The sequence below is a fragment of the Saccoglossus kowalevskii genome, chromosome 1 (assembly GCF_978046115.1).
Source record: "Saccoglossus kowalevskii chromosome 1, keSacKowa6.1, whole genome shotgun sequence".
NCBI classification, from domain to species: domain Eukaryota; kingdom Metazoa; phylum Hemichordata; class Enteropneusta; family Harrimaniidae; genus Saccoglossus; species Saccoglossus kowalevskii.
In genome coordinates, this window is record NC_140641.1 from 40,343,487 (window position 1) to 40,370,359 (window position 26,873).

Genomic DNA, 26,873 nt, shown 5'->3' on the forward strand with positions numbered 1-26,873 from the left:
AACAATGTATTTTACATGTGTTGTGTACATCGCTATGAATCCCATATCGAACAGGAAATTAATTAATTAATGAAGAAATTATAGAAAATACATACAAATTTTGAAAATTAAATTAGATACAATGTAATTTTCTCATTTTTTGGTTTCATGTTTTTTGTTTTTAATAAGTATAATATTTGTCACATTTTATCTACAGGCAGGGAAAGCTTTCTTTGACCGAACTGGACTTGGAGAACTTCCTCAAGTATTACTTAATGGTGTTCCAATGAAGAAAGATGAGGTGAAGAATTTACCTGTACATTGTACATAGTAAAACAAATATTCTTACATCATAACATGTATTGAAATTTTAAATTTTTCACATGTTTAACATGTTTTAGTAGCAAGTTAATGCGCAATAACAGGAGGTTCATAGCAATCCAAATGTATACAACTAGAGTAATAGTAGAAGTCAAAAAATACAAGTTTGCTATCACCTCTAATGACAACACTGTAAAGTATAATGTACATAGATAACTTTCTACACTGTCAAACAGCATGTAAAATCAACAATTGTATGAAACTATGTTCATTTCATAGTGTATTGAAACCACTGTTTACTTCAGAATTCTGATATCAGTATGGAATGTACAAATGAAAGCAGTGTGTATTGGATGTATATCTAAAGTGCTCGTATCAGTGGTTTTTACATACATGTATTTATAAGCTCATTTCTATATTTGTCTGCATTTTTAGTCCGTGTTTCGGACAAAATCAGGGGCCATTAATTTGGGTCATGTCCATCCGGCCAGAGACATGTCGCAGACAGTCATATCTTACAGATGTTTTTTTTTAGCTCCGCTGTCGAGCGGAGCTTATCATATGAGTGATTGTCCGTCGTCGCCGTCCGTGTCAATGTTTTATGTTTTCGACTTCTTCTTGAAAACTACAAGCCTGAATGCTTAGATACTTGGTGTATATGTACCTTGGGTAGACCTCTCTCAGATTTGTTCATTTCACGATGATATCTTCAATTCTCTAATTTTGGTGAATATTTTTGTCATTTTTGGTAAAAAGTGATATTTTCGACTTCTTGTTAAAAAAACGCAAGTCCAATTACTTTGATGTTACATATATATGTACTACATGTGGACCTCTCTCAGATTTGTTCATTTTGTAATGATATCTTTAATTCTCTAATATTGGTGAATATTTTTGTAATTTTTGGTAAAAAGTGATATTTTCGACTTCTTGTTAAAAACCGCAAGTCCAATTGCTTTGATATTACATATATAATTACTACATTTGGATCTCTCTCAGATTTGTTCATTTTGTAATGATATCTTTAATTCTCTAATTTTGGTGAATATTTTTGTCATTTTTGGTAAAAAAGTGATATTTTCGACTTCTTGTTAAAAACCGCAAGTCCAATTGCTTTGCTATTACCGGTACATATTTAGGTTAGATACTACATGTGGACCTCTTTCAGATTTGTTAATTTCCTGGTGATATCTTGAATTATCTAATTTTGATGATTGTTTTTGTCATTTTCGGTGAAAAGTGATATTCTTGTTGAAAACAGCAAGTTCCATTGCTTTGATACTATACATATTGTTCATTTTCTAATGATATCTTCTGTTCTTTAATTGAAATGTGCATTGCTAACAGCGGAGCTTTCTCAGCCAACTGGCTGCTTGTTCCAGAATTGCATTTTCAACTACTTCTTGAAAACTTCCAGCTCAATTGCTTTGATACTTGGTATGTTGGGTTCAGAGGCTGACCTGAGAATTATAACAATTTAATAACAATTGTAATTGCCAGTGATACCAAAACTTGACAACCTGTTGAGTAATACAGAGTGGTCAATAGTGCTGTGGGAACACTAGTAACCATGGCAACTAGTTAATATCTCATTGTACAGAACATCATCATCTTTTTTGACAGTTAGATTGCTTGTTGGTTATGAAAGAGTTGTGTATAAAATCACTGACATCGTTAATAATTTTTTTTTATTTTGGAATCATCAGAAATATAAATGGGGGCTGTGTCAATGACTTGTTAACCTAGATTTCTCTTTTGTTTATTTCCTCTTAGATGGATCCTAATGCTTTTGAGGAAGCAGTGCTGACGGACATCTTGCAACAAACAACAGATTTTCAGAAGTCAGTCTGGCAGGTATACACATTTGACTTTTACTTCATGTTTTCACTAAAAGTTCTCTCACTTTTAGATATCTCTTTGTCATTTAACTTTAATGTCTTGACCTTCATTCTAAACTCTAGGGAGATTATTACCTTATGTCCAGTACTCATATCAAATAAATATAGAGTCAAAGTATGATCTATTGAAAATAAAAAGCCCAGGATAGGATCATATTTGATCTATTAAAAGTCTATGTGCTTATGTGAAATATAGATTTTAATATAAATAGGTAATATTTTAATGATTCAGTATTATGGTTTATATGCACTTCTATTGGAAATATAACTATAATAACAGCATATATGTTTAGTTGATATATATATATATGATTACATGATTAATTAACTAGTTATCACAATGTTCACTAGTGAATTTTTTTTATCATGTACATGTATAACTTAAAATATACCTACTTAAATTTGCATTTAATTGCAGGGTGATATCACTGATCAAACTGATCTATTGGACTATCTCATGTCCAGACCTAATGTTATGCCAAGACTAAATCCTAGGATTCTTACACCTGATATAAAACACATAGATCTCAGTTCACCTACAGGTAAGTATTCTGTCACAATTTGCTACATTCAGACTCCATGATGTGCTGGTACATAAATCTGTCAAATGTTTATTTACATATTTACTTTATTCTACTTTATTTACTTTTTACTTTAAAACCACCCAAGCTCTAGTTTGATGTTTGATATATCAGTTAAAGGGGAACCGATACTTATAGGGGCAAGATGGTCATCGCAATTAGTATGCTAATCCGAACCAAGTCGCTAACATCGTGGCGGGAGCTCCGGGAAATGTGCCATTTACGATGTTTAGAGATCAAGCTGTGATTTCAAATATATTTCTACGGGGGCATGAATATGTACGATAGCGATTACACTCATCTGGTTGGGATTTTGATGTATAAATGTTGCTGTTTTCGGTCAAAACAAGCCGTAACAAGTAAAAATCATGATGTATGCAAAGTGCCTGTCAATCACAGTTTGAGTAAGCGAGCATAATAAGCATTCATTTACTTAGTGGACAGAGGCGGAGTTAATTACCCATAAGCACTTGGTTCAATCCATGGGATTGAGTGGTTCACCTTTAATGGATCAATCTACTGCATACATTTTATTGTCTACACACATTTTCAAAAATGGTATAGCTACATATTGATATAAGGGTCACATATGTAAGTCTCTTTGAACACATTGTGCATTTCCTTTCTTTCCGTTTGAATGAGCACTGAGTAAACATGTTGAAAATCTATCATCTCTAAGCCCTTATTTTTTTCTTTCTTGCTGGCTTTAAAAACATTTGCTCTATTTCTTCTTTCCTTTTTTTCAACAGGTGACACTGATGCAAATGTTTATGAAGCTTTTTCTCAATTGAAACCAGGGGAGATGTCAGCAACAGTGGCCAATTCTATGAAATATATGACTAAAAGAGGTCAGAATTGTCATCAAATTCTCATCCTTATTATTAATTTAGTAAATAATTAATTTTCATGTGAAGTATTAATGAGGTAATTTTAACTACATGTATATAAAGCCCACTCCTGGCTTGAAATTATGAACACTTTTGAAATTTTGTAAATTGTATGACTCTATATAGTATCATAAGTATGTACATTGAGAAAGCCATGTTATGATTCCCATTTCTGCATGTTTGTCCAATCATTCATTCAGATGATTACAGTGTAAGACCAGTGACTAACTGGATAGTGTGTGATTTGGAGACTGAACAAGGCAGACTTCTATTACGTGATGGTATTAAACAAATGGTGAGCGAATTTTAATCTGGGGATTTGGGTTTTTCATCTTTTTGAGTAACAAAATAAATTACTACATTTGTGGTAATTAAAGGATACAAGTGTTGTCATAGTTCGATATAAAAATAGATGAGATGATTACAACCATGTAATTGTATATCAGTTACTGTCAAATACTTTATTGTCAGCTTGAATTAATTTTCACTTTTTGTAGCTCATTGCTACAAAGTAAACTTAATTATGTAAAAATTCACGTATCAGAATAACGAGGGAGACACACACACAAGTTAACGGGTTGTAGGTTAGCGCCACTTTTTATTGCGTAACACATGATCAGCTCATGACAACATACATGGTGTAATGTGATTAGCTAATAAGGTCATGGTCATGACACTTGATTACCCTAACTCAATGAATAAAAGTACAAGAAACCGTGTAGCAAAGATACAACATCACTGAAAAAACATTTTGGTGAAAATAAATTCCAAGGGAAAAATATTGTGATTTTACAGTGTACATCATCTACATGTGTTGAATTATAGCAATGTGCACTATCCTCTAACTAGGTCAGACTTTGCTAGCTGGTATTGATCCACAATATGTGTAACTGTTTGTTGCAGGTACTATTGTATCAAACTTAACTCTAAAATTACATGCATGTTGTATTTATCAAGTTTTATTGTCATCAAAATTGTGTTTAAAACCTTTGGCACATCAAGTAATATGTGTATATAATAAATGTAACAGTCATAATATATGCAAGATATTTGTTAAAGAATTGTGTTGCCAACCGACGAGCATCACCAAGGTTATTCATAGATTTGATTGTAAATAAGTTTTCAGTATCAGGATGTCATCAAGGTACCAAATTACATGTAGGAATCTTGCTTGATGATAAAAGATGAACTACCGGGTAGTATCACAAAATAAATATTTGATGTGAAGCATTTTGCATTAGAATTAGTCAAGATGTGCACCAGACTCTTGCGTTGGTTTCCTTTTATAGCCATTATGTCCTTCTTTTCTGAATTTATAAGACAACTACTTTAGAATACTTTATTTTCGCTTGGAATTAATTTTCATTATTTTCACTGAAGGAATGATTCAGTGTAAATACAATCCAGCGAGTATACCTTTTTCCCTTTATTTAACATTAAACTTGTCTGAAATCAGTGAAAATTTATTCCATACAAAACATCCAAAAATTTTTTTCAGCAAAAATTAATTCCAGCTAAAATACATGTATATAGTATGTTACAGTATTTTACACAGGCTGCTAACTTTCAGTTTTGAATTTAAGCCAAGTTTAATACTCACGATTCAAATAGCATTCAACTAAATTTTAAACGTAATGCCTTTGTAGTTACCAATAGGTCATATTAATGACTAGTTTTTAATTGCATTTTCTACTTCTTTAGAAAAATTCCAACAAAGTACGGGTTGGCATCTTGAACAATCCATTTCGTGAACCCTCAGATGGGAGTCACTGGCTGGCACGTGCTGTCAACGCTGCTCTGCAATCACAGACGAAGAATAACGCCAAAAACTTCATTGTGAAGTTATTAAAGGAAGAGAACATAGTTGAAATCAATGATGGAAAAAAGACAGTTCAAGATTTGGCTGTTAGTGTAAGTACATGAGTATACTTAAACTTAGATCCTTTTATCTCATCCAAGATTTTAGAAGATAATATTGGTACCTTTGACAGCCATGGAAACTAAATGGAATGATAATTTGTACAAACCTTATTACTAAACATCTTATCTGTGCTTGTAGTAATATTTTATTGAGAGGTAATAGAATGTTTGTGTTCAGTGGCGGGGTTGTATTTCAACATGAAGTTTGTATATTCTGTGTACATACATGTATAGTACACACATAAAAATATAATGTTTACCTACACTTTGATGAATCTTATATGTTGCAGGGAATGGATTTAGCTGCATTTAATCAACTATTTGATAACAAATCTACTGGTTTTGTCAAATCACATCAACGTTTCTGTCAATATATCTTGGGTGTAGTGCCAGGTGGTAGAGCTATAGTGTCGAATGGAAAAGTAAGTAATAGTCTATATACATGTGTGTATGTACAATTTCTTGTTTGTCAGTGTTGCAAATATACCATTACCGTTAAAGATTGGCGTAACAGTCATTGAATTGATGAAGAAAACACTGAATCTGGTTGTAAATATCAGTAACTAATTAAGCATACAATGCTCAGTGTTAATGCCTCTACTATGAATCACACCTCCCTTCATAACGTGATCCAATTACAAATCTAATTGATACTAATTTCTGCAGTTATCATTCAAATGAAATGTCATTGCCTTCTCCCTAGTTATTTGGACCATTGAAGCAGGACGAAGAATTTGGTCTGGAAGACTTTAACTTATTAGAGAAATATGTGAGCGGAGTAGCTGCTGAAAACATACAATATAAGGTGAGAATGCAATGATTAATTCACCTTTCTGAGCCACAGTGAATAAGCTTATTGACCTGTCTGAGCCGCAGTAACAGTGAATGAAACACAATTTTATTGACCTGTCTGAGCCGCAGTAACAGTGAATAAAACACAAGCTTACTGACCTGTCAAAGTCACAGTAACAGTGAATAAAACACAAGCTTACTGACCTGTCTGAGCTGCAGTAACAGTGAATAAAACACAAGCTTACTGACCTGTCTGAGCTGCAGTAACAGTGAATGAAACACAATTTTATTGACCTGTCTGAGCTGCAGTAACAGTGAATGAAACACTAGCTTAATGACCTGTCTGAGCTGCAGTAACAGTGAATAAAACACAAGCTTACTGACCTGTCTGAGCTGCAGTAACAGTGAATAAAACACAAGCTTACTGACCTGTCTGAGCTGCAGTAACAGTGAATGAAACACAATTTTATTGACCTGTCTGAGCTGCAGTAACAGTGAATAAAACACAAGCTTACTGACCTGTCTGAGTCACACTAACAGTGAATAAAACATAAGCTAATTGACCTTTCTGAGCCGCAGTAACAGTGAATAAAATACAAGCTTTATGACCTGTCTGAGCTGCAGTAACAGTGAATAAAGTACAAGCTTATTGACCTGCCTTGTATATGTCACATGGGACTCACTACGTGTAATATGAAACTATTATAACTGAATTCAAGGCTGTTTTTTTTGTTTTGAAAAATCTTTACAGTATTATTCATGAATTTAAAATGCTGTTACTGATAGAGAATTCACAGATAATTGTAAACACTATGATACACACCATGTTATACTTATCCCATTTTTTAGATGAGAAGTTTGAATATAACGAGAGATGAGATAGATGGGCTGAGTGACTTAGTGATGAAAGTGGATGCTTTATTAACAGCAAATCCACAAACTGAGGAACGTAAAGCATATGACTTTAAAGCATCAGAACACAGGTCAGTTTCTGTTATTATATTATGCTGTTGTATTGTGTTGAGAATATTTTAATTATTGAATTCATAATTTAAAATTCAACTTATCTTTCACAAATTTGTTCTTGTTTTTGGTGCAAAATTGCAAAAATTATTGAAAAATACATCAAAGTGTTTCACCAAAATTTGGTGAGAAAAATTATAGCATTCAAAGAATTTAAAATAGGAGTGTCACTACAGGAAGAGTGTTTAATGCTACACAAAGCAATACAATGTTGCTAGGTCCAGGAGATGTACTTCACTATTAACAAAATAGAGATCTGACCATCATGAACCACCGATGTCTCAGCGATGGTACCAGGTGTACGGAAAGCATACCTTGCTGACTCATCACAACCATCATGAACCATCAATGTCTGAGTGGTGGTACCAGGTGTTAGGAAAGCATACCTTGCTGACTCATCACAACCATCATGAACCATCGATGTCTCAGTGGTGGTACCAGGTGTTAGGAAAGCATACCTTGCTGACTCATCACAACCATCATGAACCACTGATGTCTCAGTGGTGGTACCAGGTGTTAGGAAAGCATACCTTGCTGACTCATCACAACCATCATGAACCACCGATGTCTCAGCGATGGTACCAGGTGTTCGGAAAGCATACCTTGCTGACTCATCACAACCATCATGAACCGCCGATGTCTCAGTAGTGGTACCAGGTGTTCGGAAAGCATACCTTGCTGACTCATCACAACCATCATGAACCGCCGATGTCTCAGTAGTGGTACCAGGTGTTCGGAAAGCATACCTTGCTGACTCATCACAACCATCATGAACCGCCGATGTCTCAGTGGTGGTACCAGGTGTTAGGAAAGCATACCTTGCTGACTCATCACAACCATCATGAACCACCGATGTCTCAGTGGTGGTACCAGGTGTTAGGAAAGCATACCTTGCTGACTCATCACAACCATCATGAACCGCCGATGTCTCAGTGGTGGTACCAGGTGTTAGGAAAGCATACCTTGCTGACTCATCACAACCATCATGAACCATCGATGTCTCAGTGGTGGTACCAGGTGTTAGGAAAGCATACCTTGCTGACTCATCACAACCATCATGAACCACCGATGTCTCAGTGGTGGTACCAGGTGTTAGGAAAGCATACCTTGCTGACTCATCACAACCATCATGAACCGCCGATGTCTCAGTGGTGGTACCAGGTGTTAGGAAAGCATACCTTGCTGACTCATCACAACCATCATGAACCACCGATGTCTCAGTGGTGGTACCAGGTGTTAGGAAAGCATACCTTGCTGACTCATCACAACCATCATGAACCACTGATGTCTCAGTGGTAGTACCAGGTGTTAGGAAAGCATACCTTGCTGACTCATCACAACCATCATGAACCACCGATGTCTCAGCGATGGTACCAGGTGTTCGGAAAGCATACCTTGCTGACTCATCACAACCATCATGAACCGCCGATGTCTCAGTGGTGGTACCAGGTGTTAGGAAAGCATACCTTGCTGACTCATCACAACCATCATGAACCGCCGATGTCTCAGTGGTGGTACCAGGTGTTAGGAAAGCATACCTTGCTGACTCATCACAACCATCATGAACCACCGATGTCTCAGTGGTGGTACCAGGTGTTAGGAAAGCATACCTTGCTGACTCATCACAACCATCATGAACCACTGATGTCTCAGTGGTAGTACCAGGTGTTAGGAAAGCATACCTTGCTGACTCATCACAACCATCATGAACCACCGATGTCTCAGTGGTGGTACCAGGTGTTAGGAAAGCATACCTTGCTGACTCATCACAACCATCATGAACCATCGATGTCTCAGTGGTGGTACCAGGTGTTAGGAAAGCATACCTTGCTGACTCATCACAACCATCATGAACCATCGATGTCTCAGTGGTGGTACCAGGTGTTAGGAAAGCATACCTTGCTGACTCATCACAACCATCATGAACCACCGATGTCTCAGTGGTGGTACCAGGTGTTAGGAAAGCATACCTTGCTGACTCATCACAACCATCATGAACCATCGATGTCTCAGTGGTGGTACCAGGTGTTAGGAAAGCATACCTTGCTGACTCATCACAACCATCATGAACCATCGATGTCTCAGTGGTAGTACCAGGTGTTAGGAAAGCATACCTTGCTGACTCATCACAACCATCATGAACCATCGATGTCTCAGTGGTGGTACCAGGTGTTAGGAAAGCATACCTTGCCGACTCATCACAACCATCATGAACCATCGATGTCTCAGTGGTGGTACCAGGTGTTAGGAAAGCATACCTTGCCGACTCATCACAACCATCATGAACCATCGATGTCTCAGTGGTGGTACCAGGTGTTAGGAAAGCATACCTTGCTGACTCATCACAACCATCAACATTTAATAGTCTTGTATTGTAATAAATGTCACCAAAAATCTAATATTGACAAATAATTAGGAATGCTGTCTATCATAATCCCTATGTTGTGTTTTTATACATAATTTGAATATTTTAATTCATTTCTTTACATCCTACTCTACAGTGTTGTTGACATTCCACCAAAGAACAGTGACAAAATAAGCTTTGACATGATAGCCATATTAGATCCACTGACAAGAGATTCTCAAAAATGGACAGCCTTAATGATGACTATCATTGATGTCATCAACGTACGACTGCGAATATTCATGAATTGTCGAGATAAACTCTCAGAAATGCCTCTCAAAAGGTAAGATCACATACAGATACTCACACCATGGCCACATGTCACGAAGAAAAACTGTATATTTATAGAGAGATTATTAGTCCCCGTTCGGACGCAGTCTAAAAACGAGGACTTATGTTTTGACCTTCGTGTGTGCGTGCGTGCGTGCGTGCGTCCGGATCTGTATCTTAGAAATGCCTGGACCAATCACATACATCATACATGATATTATACATACATATGCACGTCAATTTGTTTCACGATACGATTCAAGATGGCCGAATGGCAGCCATTTTTGTGCTAAAAATCATTAAAATCAAGCATTTCTCAGCTGTTTACAGATGGATTTTTCTCAAACTTCGTATATGTATTAGACATTATAGGACCTTGATGCACATCATTTTGTTTTACGATCTATTCAAGATAGCCGAATGGCGGCCATTTTTGTGCGAAAAAATCCTAAAAATCAACCATTTCTCGGCTGTTTACACATAGATTTTGTTCAAACTTGGTATATACATTAGACATTATGGGACCTTGATGTAAATAATTTTGTTTTTCAGATAAGATTCAAAATGGCCGACTGGCGGCCATTTTGTATTAATGAATGTGGTTCTCGTGCCATATCTCTGACTTGCTTTCACTGATTATGTTCAAATTTTAAATATTCATTGTACATCATGTCATAGATAGACAGATATATTGGTTAAAGATCTTATTCAAAATGGCCAAATGGTGGCCTTTTTTGTGCTAAACAATCATCAAATATCAAGCATTTCTGGAATTTATGGATGGATTTTGTTCAAACTTGGTACATATATTAGACATTACAGGTTCCTGATGTACATCATTTATTTTTCAGATCGGATTCAATATGGCTGTCTGGCGGCCATTTTGTTTTAATGTTTGGGCTTCTAGAGCTATATCTCTTAAATGCTTTGACTTATTACATTTAAATTTTATATATTCGTTATACATCATGTTATATATATACATGTATTTAAAATGACTGATTTTGAATGCTGTTCCAGAGCAATATCTCTCAATATGGACAAGTACTTGTTTGACGATCAGATACAAATGTCAATCATTTTAATGTTAAAAAATCATATTCCTGACATGGTTATATTCCAGCTATATTATTCTAAACAAAACTATATATCTTAAATTTAATAACTAACTGGGACTGTGCCATGCATGGCTTGTTTTTTCTCATTTGCTTCGATATAGGATTTAAAACTTTACATATTGAATTGAGCAAAAGTTTTACTCAGTAACTCGTTTTTTAAAAGAACATTCATTCTTTGATTGAAATAAACCAGTGTTGATTTTTGTCAGAAAAATCTTCATTCATAATGCAATCAGGATGTGAATGATGTATTTTGATTATAAATATCTTACTGTTATAATTTGTACTTTATTTTTATTCAGTTTTTATCGTTATGTACTGGAACCAGAAGTTGGCTTTAGACCTGATGGCAGGTTAGTTACATATACCGGTATATTAAAGCAGCAATAGCTGTAACAGTACATCTTTTTTCTTCAATTTTTATTTTTAATAAAACATTTCCTGTGTCATTAGTATTAATTTGTGGTGGTCATCACCAAAATGTGGAAACTGAAAGCAAAGTATTTATGCTATATTCTGACGTTGTAAATCACTAGCAAGTGAAAAAAGATGGCTGCTGGTTTGTGTCCAGGTCTTCAGAGGGTGCCATCTGTTGAAATCCAGTTTTGTCAATTGAACCTCTGAGATTACATTACAAGGTGACAATTTACGGGGGGTGGGGGTGGGGGGTGATATCATGTCAAATACGTTTCTCACTGATGATTGTATGTTTCACTTTTCATAATAGTGTGTGTCGTGCATAAACATTTTCTACAATTACCATTACATGACCATTTTCAACTATGGTAACTGGATATAGCTTTGTGATATAGCCTTGTATAGGGTCATCACATTCTCTGATGGCACATGTTTTCATGAAGACTGTGTGAATGAAAAGTAATGTACATTTTTACCTGTCCTTGAAGGTATACATGTAGTAAACTTTAATAAAGAGATTAAGTTAACTAATATTTCACTAAAAACTCACTAACATTTTTTAGTCATCTTGTGAGAATTGTATTTGCATCATTCTAAATGCATTTAAGTAACTGTGCCTTTAAATGCATTTAAGACCAACACTTACTGGTATATCAATAATGATGTTTCTATGTATAGGAGATAATCTACCACTAAATATTAGACAAGAGTTAGAGTAATTAGACAAATTCTAGTATTAATTGCTGACAGTTTGAAGGTAGCCATTGTCAGGCTAGTAACAGTAAACTGAGAAAATGTTTCACTTTTGATAATAATACTGTGTTTTGTATTTTAAAGTTTTACAGCTGGTCCCATTGCCAAGTTCAATGATTTGCCACATGATATACTCTTGACTCTTAACATGATGACACCAGAAGGATGGTTAGTAGAGTCTGTCAGATCACCGTATGATTTAGATAACATCAAATTGTCAGAGGTAAGCAATTGTAGTCCATTAAATATACCATGCACATCTCCTATAAAATCACACATATACAGTATTTGCCCTAATAAAATCACACATATACAGTATTTAGTCTATTTGAAGTGCATCTCCAATAGAATCACACATATACAGTATTTAGTCTATTTGAAGTGCATCTCCAATAGAATCACACATATACAGTATTTACTCTTTTAGTAGTGCATCTCCAATAGAATCACACATATACAGTATTTACTCTATTAGGATTGCATCTCCAATAGAATCACACATATACAGTATTTTCTTTTTTAATAGTGCATCTTCAATAGAATCACACATGTACAGTATTTACTCTATTAGGATTGCATCTCCAATAGAATCACACATATACAGTATTTACTCTTTTAGTAATGAATCTCCAATAGAATCACACATATGCAGTATTTACTCTATTAGGATTGCATCTCCAATAGAATCACACATGTACAGTATTTTCTCTTTTAATAGTGCATCTCCAATAGAATCACACATATACAGTATTTTCTCTTTTAATAGTGCATCTTCAATAGAATCACACATATACAGTATTTACTCTATTAGGATTGCATCTCCAATAGAATCACACATATACAGTATTTACTCTATTAGGATTGCATCTCCAATAGAATCACACATATACAGTATTTTCTCTTTTAGGAGTGCATCTCCAATAGAATCACACATATACAGTATTTACTCTTTTAGTAGTGCATCTCCAATAGAATCACACATGTACAGCATTTACTCTATTAGGAGTGCATCTCTAATAGAATCACACATATACAGTATTTACTCTATTAGGAGTGCATCTCTAATAGAATCACTCATATACAGTATTTACTCTATTAGGATTGCATCTCTAATAGAATCACACATATACAGTATTTACTCTTTTAGTATTGCATCTCCAATACAATCACACATATACAGTATTTACTCTATTATGATTGCATCTCCAATAGAATCACACATATACAGTATTTTCTCTTTTAATAGTGCATCTTCAATAGAATCACACATATACAGTATTTACTCTATTAGGATTGCATCTCCAATAGAATCACATGTACAGTATTTTCTCTTTTAATAGTGCATCTTTAATAGAATCACACATATATAGTATTTACTCTATTAGGAGTGCATCTCTAATAGAATCACACATATACAATATTTACTCTATTAGGAGTGCATCTCTAATAGAATCACACATATACAGTATTTACTCTATTAGGAGTGCATCTCTAATAGAATCACACATATACAGTATTTACTCTTAGATGCACATCTCCAATAGAATCACACATATACAGTATTTACTCTTTTAGTAGTGCATCTCCAATAGAATCACACATGTACAGTATTTACTCTTTTAGTAGTGCATCTCCAATAGAATCACACATATACAGTATTTACTCTATTAGGATTGCATCTCCAATAGAATCACACATATACAGTATTTTCTCTTTTAATAGTGCATCTTCAATAGAATCACACATGTACAGTATTTACTCTATTAGGATTGCATCTCCAATAGAATCACACATACAGTATTTACTCTTTTAGTAGTGCATCTCCAATATAATCACACACATACAGTATTTACTCTATTAGGATTGCATCTGCAATATAATCACACATATACAGTATTTTCTCTTTTAATAGTGCATCTCCAATAGAATCACACATGTACAGTATTTACTCTATTAGGATTGCATCTCCAATAGAATCACACATACAGTATTTACTCTTTTAGTAGTGCATCTCCAATAGAATCACACATATACAGTATTTACTCTATTAGGAGTGCATCTTTAATAGAAGCATTTGAAAACAAACAGTTGCAATCTGTATACTAGTTTTTTGACCCAAAGACACACATGTGCTATTTATGTTGTGCAGTGTTTTAAAATACTCAATTTCTTTGGTGGTTATACACAGGTTGAGAGTTATGTGTATGGTCATTTCGAGTTGGAGTACCTTCTTTTAGAAGGTCATTGCATTGACCTGACGACAGGTCAGCCGCCCAGAGGAATGCAGTTCACATTAGGAACTAATAACCAGCCAGTAACTGTGGATACAATTGTCATGGCAAACTTGGTAAGACATTATTCATTACAACAAATATTTCAAGTGCAGATCATGTTTAAATTTAACATAAATATATAAACATGCAACAATAATTTTCATGCATTGTATTCATCACAAACATTACACGATTAAAAATTTCTGGATGTTTGTAGCGCCCTCTAGTGGTGACAAAATATAGTATTATGGAACAACTTTGTGAGTAATGATTGTACTGTGAAATTTATTATAACATCTTCGTAGACTACAACCTGATATATAACATCTCATCAGCAATAGTGTGTTTATTCTGCGGAACACTTATCTCTTGATTTCTATGGTACTGTATGAGTAAGTTGCTGTGGTAAATCTCAGTAACACCAAACATCAATTAAATATTTTGGTTCGTGGGCAACATTTGTATTACATTGCTGATAGCTTGTTGCGAGATATCCCCTAAAAAAACAAAATGTGGATGCTTAGACTTTTTGAGCGTATGTACAATGTGATGGCCATAAAGCCACTTGAAAGGAAAATAAACTTTTACTTTAATTGGTCTATCTCCAGCTCTTAGATGTTGCTATGTCTTCAAAACATTTTTTGATGTACATATCCATGCCATGTGGTAAACTCTTTCATTCACTATTTGATTGCAGGGTTACTTCCAACTCAAAGCTAATCCTGGAGCATGGTTACTAAGACTAAGACAAGGACGATCAGCAGATATTTATGAGATTGCCAAGTAAGAATTAATCTTATTTCTCTATTTTATACTGGTCTACCAATCAGAAGCCAGGCTTATTATGAATTAACCAATTAAAAGCCTCTCTCATTGCAACTTAACCAATCAGAAGCCATGTTTATTATGAATGAACCAATTAGAAGCCAATCTCATTGCAACTTAACCAATCAGAAGCCATGTTTATTATGAATGAACCAATTAGAAGCCAATCTCATTGCAACTTAACCAATGAATCAGAAGCCATGCTTATTATGAATGAACCAATTAGGGGTTGTGCAATGTTTTGAGAAGTTTTTTGAAAATTGCATACTGTAGAATACTTTATTTTCGCTTGGAATTTATTTTCGCTATTTTTGCTGAAGGGATGATTCCGTGAAAATAAAATCCAGCGAATATACATTTTTTCCTATATTTTACATTAATCTCATCAAAAATCAGTGTAAATAAATTCCAAGCAAAACGCCCAAAAAGCCTTTTCAGCGAAAATAAATTCCAGCGAAAATAAAGTATTCCACAGTATATATCTTCTGTCGGAAAGCAAAAAGGAATAAAACTGTTCTATTTTTTTGGAATTGCTATTTTCATCTACTAAAAATGCATTAATTAGTCACTGGTTTTTATTTTCACTTTTTTCATTGATAAGTAAAATTCACTAAATTAATAGATAGAACAATAGAACTCATTGTTTCCTTGCCAAGATCATGAAATTGCTCAAAATAGTGAAATTAAATGCCAGTGAAAATAAATGGTTATACATATATCCCATGACAACCATGCTCCCTATCCCATCATCACTTGTCAGCTTAAGATGGTGACTATTTTCAAACACTTGATAATTCTATTTTAGCCATGATGGAACAGAGACTCTGACAGACTCGGACGATGTTGTCGCAGTCATGGATAGTTTTAAAAGTAAAATACTCCGAATCAAAGTGAGTCCTTGTTGGTTATTTAAATATTCTGTGATGTTGCATTATATCAGTTGCCATTTGCAACAATGATTACAATTAACCTTTTAATTGTCAAAATCAACTTTCGCAATTTTTCACAAAATAAACCTCCATGTTTTTTTGCAAAATCTTCAATCAAGACATGTTTTCAATAGAAAATGTTGTCAATTTGGTTCAAAAATAAATAATAATAAAATTGTTCAAAATTTGCACCTAAACTTTCATAAGAAAACCTGGCATTCAAAAACTGATGTTTACTTTTGAATCCATTAGATTTGTTGAAATAGACCTGGCCTTTTCGTAGGTGAATCTAAAAATCTGAAATGACCCATAACTATAAATTCATATCCAAACTATTCTACACAGTGTATCTCTATGTTTATTTCGACTCTTTATTTTCCTTATTTGTACAGGTTCAAAAGAAACCAGAAAAGATGGAGGAAGATTTGTTAGTGAGTGACGATGATGATGAAGATGAGGATGGTGGAATCTGGCATTCCATTTCAAGGTAACCATGACAATGATAACTGCTTAATATTTGATTGCTCATAATATATTTGTTTAATGGTGTCATAAATGTGTTAAACAATTGTGGAAATGTGTTTTTTGTTATGGTGTGGGACAAAATTAAATATACCCTTGGTATATATTGCTGGTTCAACATTTTTTCTTCGTTATGAACTTCACTATTGAGGGCACTGTCCACAATTATGACATAATTTAGTAAAAGCAGGAGTTTGTTCTACCATATTCACTTCACTTTGCATATTATTGCCGGCAACGCCAGTATGGAATATTGACTAAATGTTTGGATCTTTAGTTGAAATCCTTGCAATAACCTCATATTATACTTTTTTTATATTAGAGTTATTTACTTTCTTCGTCTAAAAAACTTAATTTTTAATAGTATCCCCAATTCAAAAAACTTCACGCAAATATGATAAATACTTGCTTTTTCTACCACCTTTAAAAATGTTACTAACACTCATTCTTCAACTGTCTTCTTTTCTCTTCGTTCCTTTGTCTATTTGTTATATTTTTTTCCTTGTCTTTTTGTGACATTTCCTTTTTTTGCATGTTGCATGTGTGTGTTTGGATGTCTTGATTATCTATCTGTTGGTCTCTTCCTCTTTTGTTGATGTAGTTCCTTTTCTAGTTTCACTGGAAGAGGAGGAGAAGACAACAAAGATAGTAAAAAGAAGAAGAAATCTGATGAAGATAAAGATCAGACATTGAACATCTTCTCACTCGCATCAGGCCATTTGTATGAAAGATTTCTCAGGTATTACTTTTATGTTTCATATTAATGTCACCCATAGAAGGCCATTGACTATACCTGACTATAATCAGCCATAATGCAGAAAGGCAAGAAAATAAAAAAAATAAATTAAATCAGGTAAAAGGGTCTTTTTATTTGCATTTGTTCTAAAACCATACAATTTGTGAACCAAAATTTTGGAAGGCAATTTTTTGTTCAAATTATGTAAACCTAAATTTCAGATAAAGCTACTAGTATATAAAGTGAATACACTTGCTCACCTTGGCAGTAAATGCATACTGTCAACTGTAATTTATCAGTTTATTTATATTTATTGCTATCAGCAACTTAATTTAATATTATATATCATATGTTTTTTTTTTATTTCCATAGAATAATGATGTTAACTGTTTTGAAAAATACAAAATCTCCAGTCAAGTTTTGGTTTCTTAAAAATTATCTCTCACCAACATTCAAGGTAAGTGTTAGCTCATTGGAAAAATACAAAATGGGTGAATTTTCACACTAGGGTTTTCACTTTTCTCCAAATAAAATAATCTCTGTGAGCAATCTTGAACTGTGATTAGTATTACCTTGACACAGAATACCCTGTCTCCTTGACATGCCTGCAATGTGTGAATGAAATTTCCATTTGTAATATAATTTGATAATAATACACCACACAGCTAATAAACATGGTTCATTCTATAATACTGTATTGCCTCTGTTTATAAATGTGCCCCATTATTAGAAGCACTAATATGACATGATTGTTTGTTTTGACTTATTTCTATTAGTCTCATTTCCAAGGATTATACATTGAGCAATTTGTGGATAATCTGCACCACTTGGGACTTGACTTACAGTTCAACTCTGTCCCCAAGGAATCAGTTTACCCAGTAATATGTGCACAAATTTGCTCTAAAAATATAGCATTTAATTTATTTAAATTGATTGCTGAGATCATTCATAAAGCTGTATTAGTGTCCTAATATTAGGAAATATGTAATAAATATTCAATAATCAAGGATTTTCAAAATGTCTGAATGTTAGACATTTTTTTTGTTTGTTAATAAATCATTTTTGATAAATATCAATTCACAAAGATTCGTCTCTGGAACATAATAGATCCACAAAATCTTTATGAATGCATTCAGAGTGCAAATTTAGAGCATAAAATCTCATAATTTTATATCTTCCAATAGGAATTTATACCACACATGGCAACGGAATATGGATTTGAATATGAGTTAGTACAGTATAAATGGCCACGATGGTTACATCAACAAACTGAGAAACAAAGAATTATATGGGGGTGAGTACAGGGTGTTTATTAAAAGTAGAAAGGTCAAGGTGCAATACAAGATGACAGGTTGTCAATTTATACCATCCATGACAACAGAATACAGATTTGAATATGAATTAATACAGTATAAATAGCCAAGTGGCCATGGCGGTTTCATCAAGAAACTGAGAAACAAGAATTATATTGGGGTGAAGTAGTAAGGTCAAGGTGCAAACAAGATGACAGCTTGTCAATTACTGACTACCAGAGTAAGAAGAGAGTCAAATCATGTATGCATAATTACATCATTTGTATGACGTAAAACCATATTTAATTGACAAATGTGACATAATGGGTGTGGCCTAGCCTTTATTAGTACTGAGATGCTCACTGTCTGTCTGTTCTCTGAATAGCTATTTAAATATATTTGTTGCTTCATATCTTTGCATTTAACTCAAGAGTTTTCATTGTAATTCAATCAAGGGTTGTCAATTGACGGAAACTTTCCACTATCTCAGTAAATAATCTAATTGTTTTGCAATATACAATTTATTTGTAGGTATAAAATACTTTTCTTAGATGTACTTTTTCCACTGGATGTTCAAAAAATTATTTTTGTGGATGCTGATCAGGTGAGAAATCTGATTTCAAATTTGACTTTCTTCAAAACTATTCCAGCAATATTTCATTGTTGATTTACCCAAGACATGTATAGTACATTTGAATGGTTGAAAATATAAACATGTCATAGATTCCAGTCAAATGTGTCAATTCCCAATCCTACACATTTTCAACAGAAAGAACATATATTCTATGTCAACTACGCTTGTTTTTTTAATATCAACCACCTGTGAGATCATGTGTACCTTTGTGCACCTGCAGAAAACACATGTATCTGCTAGAACACATGACCTGAGAAAATGTGCACCGGTGAGAACTTGTGCATCCATGAAAACATGTGTACTTCTATTAAAACACGTGCACCCACTAAAATGATGACCCATGAGAAAATGTGCAACTGTGAAATATGACATGAATTTATAGTATTCTGTTTTTGTCTTATGCAAATATATTCTGGTCAATACATTTCCCATAATGTGATTCATAAAACAGAGTCAAAATGTTTGAAAGTTGCCCACGGTTCCCATAATACTTTCACATCACCCTCTAAAACACATGACCCATGAGAAAACATGCACACTACTGGCAGAATGTTCATCCATGAGAACATGTTATGGTCATGTATGGAGGTTTCATTCAAACTTGGTACAAACACTAAACAGTATGGGAACCTGATGGCATGTCTGCTTGTTTTTCAAGTCACAATTTTAATGAATGCAGTTCTAAGGCTTTATCTCTGACATGTCATGACAAGTCATATTCAAACTTTACATATACATCATGTCGCACATGCACATATTTATTCATTTGGGTATTCAATATGGCTGAATTGTGGTTGTTTTAATGTTAAAAATTCATCAAAATCAATTATTTCTGGATTTGATATCTGTCAGGATTTTGTTCAAACTTGGTTTGTACATTGAACTTTATAGAACCTTAATGCAAGTCGTATTGTTTGTCACGTAGCCATTTTTTTTAGTGAATGCTGTTTTGGTTGCATTATCTCTGACATTCTCTGACTGTTCATGTTTGATATTTATATATTTAATTTACTTGACTATGTAATGCAATTATTTGTTGTTATTATTTCATCTTAGATTGTGAGAACAGATCTACAGGACTTGGCTGATTTTGATCTTGGAGGTGCTCCCTATGGTTACACACCATTTTGTGATAGTAGAAAAGAAATGAACGGTTTCCGATTCTGGAGATCAGGTTATTGGGCTTCTCATTTATCTGGAAGAAAATACCATATTAGGTAAGGTAATATGTCAGAGATCCAGAGCTGACCAAGAAGTTTTCACTTGGCTTAGATTTAGGTAACATCATAACCCACAACCCGTTAACTTGAGTGTGTTTCCCTCTTTATTCTGATACGTGAATTTTCACGTAATTTAAGTTTACTTTGTAGCAACAAGCTACAAAAGCTACTGCTTACCATCGCTATTGGATACTGTCATCCTCACCACATGCTATGAGTAAAGCAGATATGTGCTGTCATTGTGTACCATTCAGCATGTCTTCTTTGCATCATGAAAAGCATCCCATAAACATATGATATGATACATTTTGTATTCTATTTGTTGTCCACACAGTGCTTTGTATGTTGTTGATTTGAAGAAGTTTCGCAGAATTGCTGCAGGAGACAGGTTACGTGGACAGTACCAAGGACTTAGCCAAGATCCTAATAGTTTATCTAATTTAGATCAGGTATGATTTTTTTAATGGCACAAAAAGAAGAAAATTGTGTAATGCGCATCATTCTTTTGATTTTCATCTTATCACCTTCTCATGGATTTTCTGTATTATTATTTAGATCATGAATATCTGTCCATTGTACCATCAATGTACATATAAACATCAGTATAATAATAATAATAAAAAAATATCTTACATTATTTAAAATACTTATCTAAATAGGACATAGATCTATCTAGCTAGTGTATAAATGTTTGTACTATGGTACTCAAACATTACAAATATTATTATGTTTTTGGTTGCTGATTATCGCCTATCTGTTGTGGGATCCCGTAACTTTTTAGATTGTATATGAAACATAAAAGTTTGTTTAGACTAAGAAATTACGGTATGTATCCATATTGATACTAAAGTGTTCATGAATGCCACTGCCATTATCTGAAAATTCATTGAAGTTCCACCTGACTGTTATAATGATTTGATGTGTTGCTGCTATGAAAACTTGATGCAAATTTACTGTATGAAGATCTCCTAGTGGTTTTAAATTTACTGATATTAGCTATTTTCAAGGATTTTTAAGATTAGCTTATGCAAATGTGTGGTATGTGATGAGGATCTCATGTGAATTAAAGGAGTAATAAGAATTGTGATGTAATCAAAAAATCTCAAGGGAAATTAGATTTTCTGAAATCCTGAATAAAAATAGTGGGTCTGTGGAAGAAATTGTGTTTTTAGAAGTATCAATGCTTATTTACAAATTGTGTAATACATTTGTTTCTTTTGAACCTGGCATTAATTTTCTCATTTCGATTTATGTAATCAAACATTTCCAAGCCCGTAGTGGTAGTGAATGTTGTGATACTATTGGTCGGAACTATGTTCTATTGTCACGTATAGAATGGGGTCATTTTCAAATGTTTACAAACTGAGAGTTTGCTTCTAGTGAGATCACATATCACCATACGTGGTTATGAAAGTTTATAAATCCTTGCTGTTATATACATAATATGTTTATTCTGTAGGATTTACCAAACAACATGATACACCAAGTTGCAATTAAAACTTTACCACAAGAATGGTTATGGTGTGAAACATGGTGCAGTGATGAAGAGTTAAAGACTGCAAAAACTATTGATTTGGTGAGTGTTACACTGTATCATCATTCAAATTGTCATTGTCAAATTTTGGCACCATCTACAAAATGGAACAGGACATGACTCAACGACTGTGACAGAAGTTGTATGGGACCTATATGAAACAGGACATGGCATTATGACTGTGACACAGTTTGTATGGGACCTATATGAAACAGGACATGGCATTATGACTGTGACACAATTTGTATGGGACTTATATGAAACAGGACGTGACTCAACGACTGTGACACAATTTGTATGGGACCTATATGAAACAGGACATGGCATTATGACTGTGACACAATTTGTATGGGACCTATATGAAACAGGACGTGACATTATGACTGACACAATTTGTATGGACCTATATGAAACAGGACATGGCATTATGACTGTAACACAATTTGTATGGGACCTATATGAAACAGGACATGGCATTATGATTGTGACACAATTTGTATGGGACCTATATGAAACAGGACATGACCTAACAACTGTGACAGAAGTTGTATGGGACCTATATGAAACAGAACATGGCATTATGACTGTGACACAATTTGTATGGGACCTATATGAAACAGGACATGGCATTATGACAATGACACAATTTGTATAGGACCTATATGAAACAGGACATGGCATTATGACTGTGACACAATTTGTATGGGACCTATATGAAACAAGACATGACTCAACGACTGACAGAAGTTGTATGGAACCTATATGAAACAGAACATGGCATTATGCCTGTGACACAATTTGTATGGGACCTATATGAAACAGGACATGGCATTATGACAGTGACACAATTTGTATAGGACCTATATGAAACAGGACATGACTCAACGACTGTGACAGAAGTTGTATGGGACTTATATGAAACAGGACATGGCATTATGACTGTGACACAATTTGCATGGGACCTATATGAAACAGGACATGGCATTATGATTGTGACACAATTTGTATGGGACCTATATGAAACAGGACATGACCTAACGACTGTGACAGAAGTTGTATGGGACCTATATGAAACAGAACATGGCATTATGACTGTGACACAATTTGTATGGGACCTATATGAAACAGGACATGGCATTATGACAATGACACAATTTGTATAGGACCTATATGAAACAGGACATGGCATTATGACTGTGACACAATTTGTATGGGACCTATATGAAACAGGACATGACTCAACGACTGACAGAAGTTGTATGGAACCTATATGAAACAGAACATGGCATTATGCCTGTGACACAATTTGTATGGGACCTATATGAAACAGGACATGGCATTATGACAGTGACACAATTTGTATAGGACCTATATGAAACAGGACATGACTCAACGACTGTGACAGAAGTTGTATGGGACCTATATGAAACAGGACATGGCATTATGACTGTGACACAATTTGTATGGGACCTATATGAAACAGGACATGGCATTATGACTGTGACAGAAGTTGTATGGGACCTATATGAAACAGGACATGGCACTATGACTGACACAATTTGTATGGGACCTATATGAAACAGGACATGACTCAACGACTGTGACACAATTTGTATGGGACCTATATGAAACAGGACATGGCATTATGACTGTGACACAATTTGTATGGGACCTATATGAAACAGGACATGGCATTATGACAGTGACACAATTTGTATAGGACCTATATGAAACAGGACATGACTCAACGACTGTGACAGAAGTTGTATGGGACCTATATGAAACAGGACATGGCACTATGACTGACACAATTTGTATGGGACCTATATGAAACAGGACATGACTCAACGACTGTGACACAATTTGTATGGGACCTATATGAAACAGGACATGGCATTATGACTGTGACACAATTTGTATGGGACCTATATGAAACAGGACATGGCATTATGACAATGACACAATTTGTATAGGACCTATATGAAACAGGACATGGCATTATGATTGTGACACAATTTGTATGGGACCTATATGAAACAAGACATGACTCAACGACTGACAGAAGTTGTATGGAACCTATATGAAACAGAACATGGCATTATGACAGTGACACAATTTGTATAGGACCTATATGAAACAGGACATGACTCAACGACTGTGACACAATTTGTATGGGACCTATATGAAACAGGACATGACTCAACGACTGTGACAGAAGTTATATGGGACCTGTATGAAACAGGACATGACTCAACGACTGTGACAGAAGTTATATGGGACCTATATGAACAGGACATGACTCAACGACTGTGACAGAAGTTGTATGGGACCTGTATGAAACAGGACATGACTCAACGACTGTGACAGAAGTTGTATGGACCTATATGAAACAGGACATGGCATTATGACTGTGACACAATTTGTATGGGACCTATATGAAACAGGACATGGCATTATGACTGTGACACAATTTGTATGGGACTTATATGAAACAGGACGTGACTCAACGACTGTGACACAATTTGTATGGGACCTATATGAAACAGGACATGGCATTATGACTGTGACACAATTTGTATGGGACCTATATGAAACAGGACATGGCATTATGACTGTGACACAATTTGTATGGGACCTATATGAAACAGGACGTGACATTATGACTGACACAATTTGTATGGACCTATATGAAACAGGACATGGCATTATGACTGTGACACAATTTGTATGGGACCTATATGAAACAGGACATGGCATTATGATTGTGACACAATTTGTATGGGACCTATATGAAACAGGACATGACCTAACAACTGTGACAGAAGTTGTATGGGACCTATATGAAACAGAACATGGCATTATGACTGTGACACAATTTGTATGGGACCTATATGAAACAGGACATGGCATTATGACAATGACACAATTTGTATAGGACCTATATGAAACAGGACATGGCATTATGACTGTGACACAATTTGTATGGGACCTATATGAAACAAGACATGACTCAACGACTGACAGAAGTTGTATGGAACCTATATGAAACAGGACATGGCATTATGACTGTGACACAATTTGTATGGGACCTATATGAAACAGGACATGGCATTATGACTGTGACACAATTTGTATGGGACCTATATGAAACAGGACATGACTCAACGACTGTGACAGAAGTTATATGGGACCTGTATGAAACAGGACATGACATTATGACTGTGACACAATTTGTATGGGACCTATATGAAACAGGACATGACTCAACGACTGTGACAGAAGTTGTATGGGACCTGTATGAAACAGGACATGACTCAACGACTGTGACAGAAGTTATATGGGACCTGTATGAAACAGGACATGACTCAACGACTGTGACAGAAGTTATATGGGACCTATATGAAACAGGACATGACTCAACGACTGTGACAGAAGTTATATGGGACCTATATGAAACAGGACATGGCATTATGACTGTGACACAATTTGTATGGGACCTATATGAAACAGGACATGACTCAACGACTGACACAATTTGGATGCGACCTATATGAAACAGGACATGGCATTATGACTGTGACACAATTTGTATGGGACCTATATGAAACAGGACGTGGCATTATGACTGACACAATTTGTATGGGACCTATATGAAACAGGACATGACTCAACGACTGTGACAGAAGTTATATGGGACCTGTATGAAACAGGACATGACTCAACGACTGTGACAGAAGTTGTATGGGACCTATATGAAACAGGACATGACTCAACGACTGTGACAGAACTTATATGGGACCTGTATGAAACAGGACATGACTCAACGACTGTGACAGAAGTTATATGGGACCTGTATGAAACAGGACATGACTCAACGACTGTGACAGAAGTTGTATGGGACCTATATGAAACAGGACATGGCATTATGACTGACACAATTTGTATGGGACCTATATGAAACAGGACATGGCATTATGACTGTGACACAATTTGTATGGGACCTATATGAAACAGGACATGACTCAACGACTGTGACAGAAGTTATATGGGACCTATATGAAACAGGACATGACTCAACGACTGTGACAGAAGTTATATGGGACCTATATGAAACAGGACATGACTCAACGACTGTGACAGAAGTTATATGGGACCTGTATGAAACAGGACATGACTCAACGACTGTGACAGAAGTTGTATGGAACCTATATGAAACAGGACATGACTCAACGACTGTGACAGAAGTTATATGGGACCTATATGAAACAGGACATGACTCAACGACTGTGACAGAAGTTATATGGAACCTGTATGAAACAGGACATGACTCAACGACTGTGACAGAAGTTGTATGGGACCTGTATGAAACAGGACATGACTCACCGACTGTGACAGAAGTTGTATTGGTCCTATATGAACAGGACATGACTCAACGACTGTGACAGAAGTTGTATGGGACCTGTATGAAACAGGACATGACTCAACGACTGTGACAGAAGTTGTATTGGTCCTATATGAAACAGGACATGGCATTATGACTGTGAA

General features: G+C 34.9%; 1 protein-coding gene across 2 annotated transcripts in view; it reads left to right on the plus strand.

Moving 5' to 3' along the window:
- Positions 1–26,873, plus strand: part of LOC100373554 (UDP-glucose:glycoprotein glucosyltransferase 1-like) — a 48,759-nt gene that overhangs the window by 16,306 nt on the left and 5,580 nt on the right. Inside the window, exons 15-37 of one of the 2 annotated variants that reach the window (XM_085501984.1) lie at positions 197–280; positions 2,074–2,154; positions 2,617–2,740; positions 3,529–3,627; positions 3,867–3,961; positions 5,368–5,577; positions 5,877–6,008; positions 6,290–6,391; positions 7,228–7,361; positions 9,903–10,088; positions 11,496–11,546; positions 12,448–12,586; positions 14,552–14,710; positions 15,334–15,419; positions 16,267–16,351; positions 16,783–16,877; positions 17,514–17,651; positions 18,021–18,105; positions 18,833–18,942; positions 19,472–19,544; positions 20,631–20,791; positions 21,129–21,243; positions 22,254–22,370. In XM_085501984.1, the coding sequence (XP_085358110.1) occupies positions 197–280; positions 2,074–2,154; positions 2,617–2,740; positions 3,529–3,627; positions 3,867–3,961; positions 5,368–5,577; positions 5,877–6,008; positions 6,290–6,391; positions 7,228–7,361; positions 9,903–10,088; positions 11,496–11,546; positions 12,448–12,586; positions 14,552–14,710; positions 15,334–15,419; positions 16,267–16,351; positions 16,783–16,877; positions 17,514–17,651; positions 18,021–18,105; positions 18,833–18,942; positions 19,472–19,544; positions 20,631–20,791; positions 21,129–21,243; positions 22,254–22,370 (2,661 nt within the window). The remainder of the gene's footprint in view (positions 1–196; positions 281–2,073; positions 2,155–2,616; positions 2,741–3,528; positions 3,628–3,866; positions 3,962–5,367; positions 5,578–5,876; positions 6,009–6,289; positions 6,392–7,227; positions 7,362–9,902; positions 10,089–11,495; positions 11,547–12,447; positions 12,587–14,551; positions 14,711–15,333; positions 15,420–16,266; positions 16,352–16,782; positions 16,878–17,513; positions 17,652–18,020; positions 18,106–18,832; positions 18,943–19,471; positions 19,545–20,630; positions 20,792–21,128; positions 21,244–22,253; positions 22,371–26,873) is intronic. The other variant, XM_085501985.1, reaches the window with a different exon arrangement.